Consider the following 1,857-nt stretch of genomic DNA (forward strand, 5'->3'; position numbering starts at 1 on the left):
CCCCCCCCCCCCCCCCCCCCCCCCCAAAAAAAAACAAACCTGAATACAGCCACCACATCTGAAGACTGTTAAGCTGCAATATATTAAATGTTTGTGTTTGGGCTTAGAAAAGCTTTAATTGTTAAAGTAAACCATGCAATTTCCTTTGCAATGCCATCTTGAAAGCTCTTTAGTGCTCTTTTCTTGTCATGGCAATTTCAAGAAAGCAGCTGTTCAATCCATAACACTTTTACTTTCTCCCTCCTTTCCCCATTGGCTGGAATTCACTTTTTCTATTGGCTGACCTCAGCTAAGAGACAAAAAAGATTGAGCCAAATCGGAAAAGGAGTGATGAATTTATTGTATGCACAAAGACTGTAAAAATTTGACTAACTTTAAAATGTCTGAATTCCAGTCTGAGTTTTTAAAGCTGCCAACCAGGGACTGAGTTGAGGGAAAGAGCTTACAACAGCCTTTATGTACATGTGCAGTCAGATGGGATAGCAAGAGTAATGGGCATGGTTTACTTCAGGTAATCCAGTCATATACATGTACAGACGGCAAGTTATGGTGATCATCTAGAGATCAATCTCATATTACTGCAGCCTTACACAATCACTGGTTGGATGCATCACAGTAATTCATAACCAAGCATAGGTAATTTTATTTTGAAGTATAGGCAATTTTCAACCATGCAGTTTCCACTTGTTGAGCTCTCAACTCAGAAGCTGACAGCTGCTGCCCGACAGCCTGCAAGATCTTCCTCTGATTCTGGAGAAGCTGTTGCTCAGATTGATCTCAGCAATACAAGATCAATCTCATATTACTGCAGCCTTACAAAATCACTGGTTGGATGGATCACAGGAATTCATGCATAGGTGATTTTCCATGGAAGTAAAAGGTCATTTTCCTTTTAAGTCACCCATGCAGTTTTGGCACATTGAGTGCTAAATTTAGAAGTTAACAGTTACCTGCTGTTCTTGTTGCTGCCTGACAGCCTGTGAGATCTTCCTCTGATTCTGGAGAAGCTGCTGCTGTTGCTGCTGCTGCTGTTGTTGTTGCTGCTGCTGTTGTTGCTGCTGCTGTTGTTGCTGCTGCTGCTGCTGCTGTTGCAGAAGAAGCTGACAGGCCTGTAAAGATAAAATAAAACACATCAGCAGATATAGCTAAAACATATTTATTTTGTTGTTAATAATGAAAGATAAAATGCTTTGAAAACTTTCCATTTATCACACATATCTAACCATATGCGGTTAATCAGAGATATACCCGTATTTTTCGCTCCATAAGACGTACTTTTTTCTCCCCAAAAGGAGGGGGAAAATGTGCCTGCGTGTTATGGAGCGAATCCCGACGCCCGAGACATGCAGTTTCGGGCGCCGGGCGAGTAGTAGGAGCCACTGCTCGTTTAATACGAGTGATCTAATGAAATCACTCGTATTAAAGCCGAGCAGCGGCGATCAAGTTCAGCAGCAGGAGCCACTGCTCGTTCAATACGAGTGATCTAATGAGATCACTCGTATTAAAACCGAGCAGCGGCGACGATCGAGATCACCATAGAGCAGACGAAGAACGGACTTTCTTCGTCTGCTCTGTGTGATCACTGAGACCGTGGCGCTGTAATCACAGCGCCACCTGTCTCAGCGGTCACTAACTGCAGCTTCTGTCATAGAAGCTGAGTCAGAAGCTACAGTCTGTCGAGTGCTCCATAAGGTGCGCCGGACCTCCCTGCGTCCTATGGTCCGGTGCGTCTTATGGACCGCAAAATACGGTATGTATAGGGAAAGTCTGTCATGTCATGTTCATAAACATGCAGGCTCCGCTAAGAACACGTTTATCCTGTAAAGAGGGTGAGATGCTACTTAACCCCCCCCCCCC

The 1,857-nt window shown here is 44.1% G+C and overlaps 1 protein-coding gene across 1 annotated transcript in view; it reads right to left on the minus strand.

Moving 5' to 3' along the window:
• The window catches only part of TNRC6B (trinucleotide repeat containing 6B), a 132,041-nt gene that overhangs the window by 16,674 nt on the left and 113,510 nt on the right, over positions 1–1,857 (minus strand). The window contains exons 16-17 of the mRNA XM_018565764.1: positions 1,072–1,109; positions 951–1,029 (exon numbers count right to left, since the gene is read on the minus strand). Of these exons, the coding sequence (XP_018421266.1) occupies positions 951–1,029; positions 1,072–1,109 (117 nt within the window). The remainder of the gene's footprint in view (positions 1–950; positions 1,030–1,071; positions 1,110–1,857) is intronic.

This window comes from Nanorana parkeri, unplaced genomic scaffold, assembly GCF_000935625.1.
Source record: "Nanorana parkeri isolate BGI_ZX_2015 unplaced genomic scaffold, ASM93562v1 scaffold885, whole genome shotgun sequence".
Lineage (NCBI taxonomy): Eukaryota > Metazoa > Chordata > Amphibia > Anura > Dicroglossidae > Nanorana > Nanorana parkeri.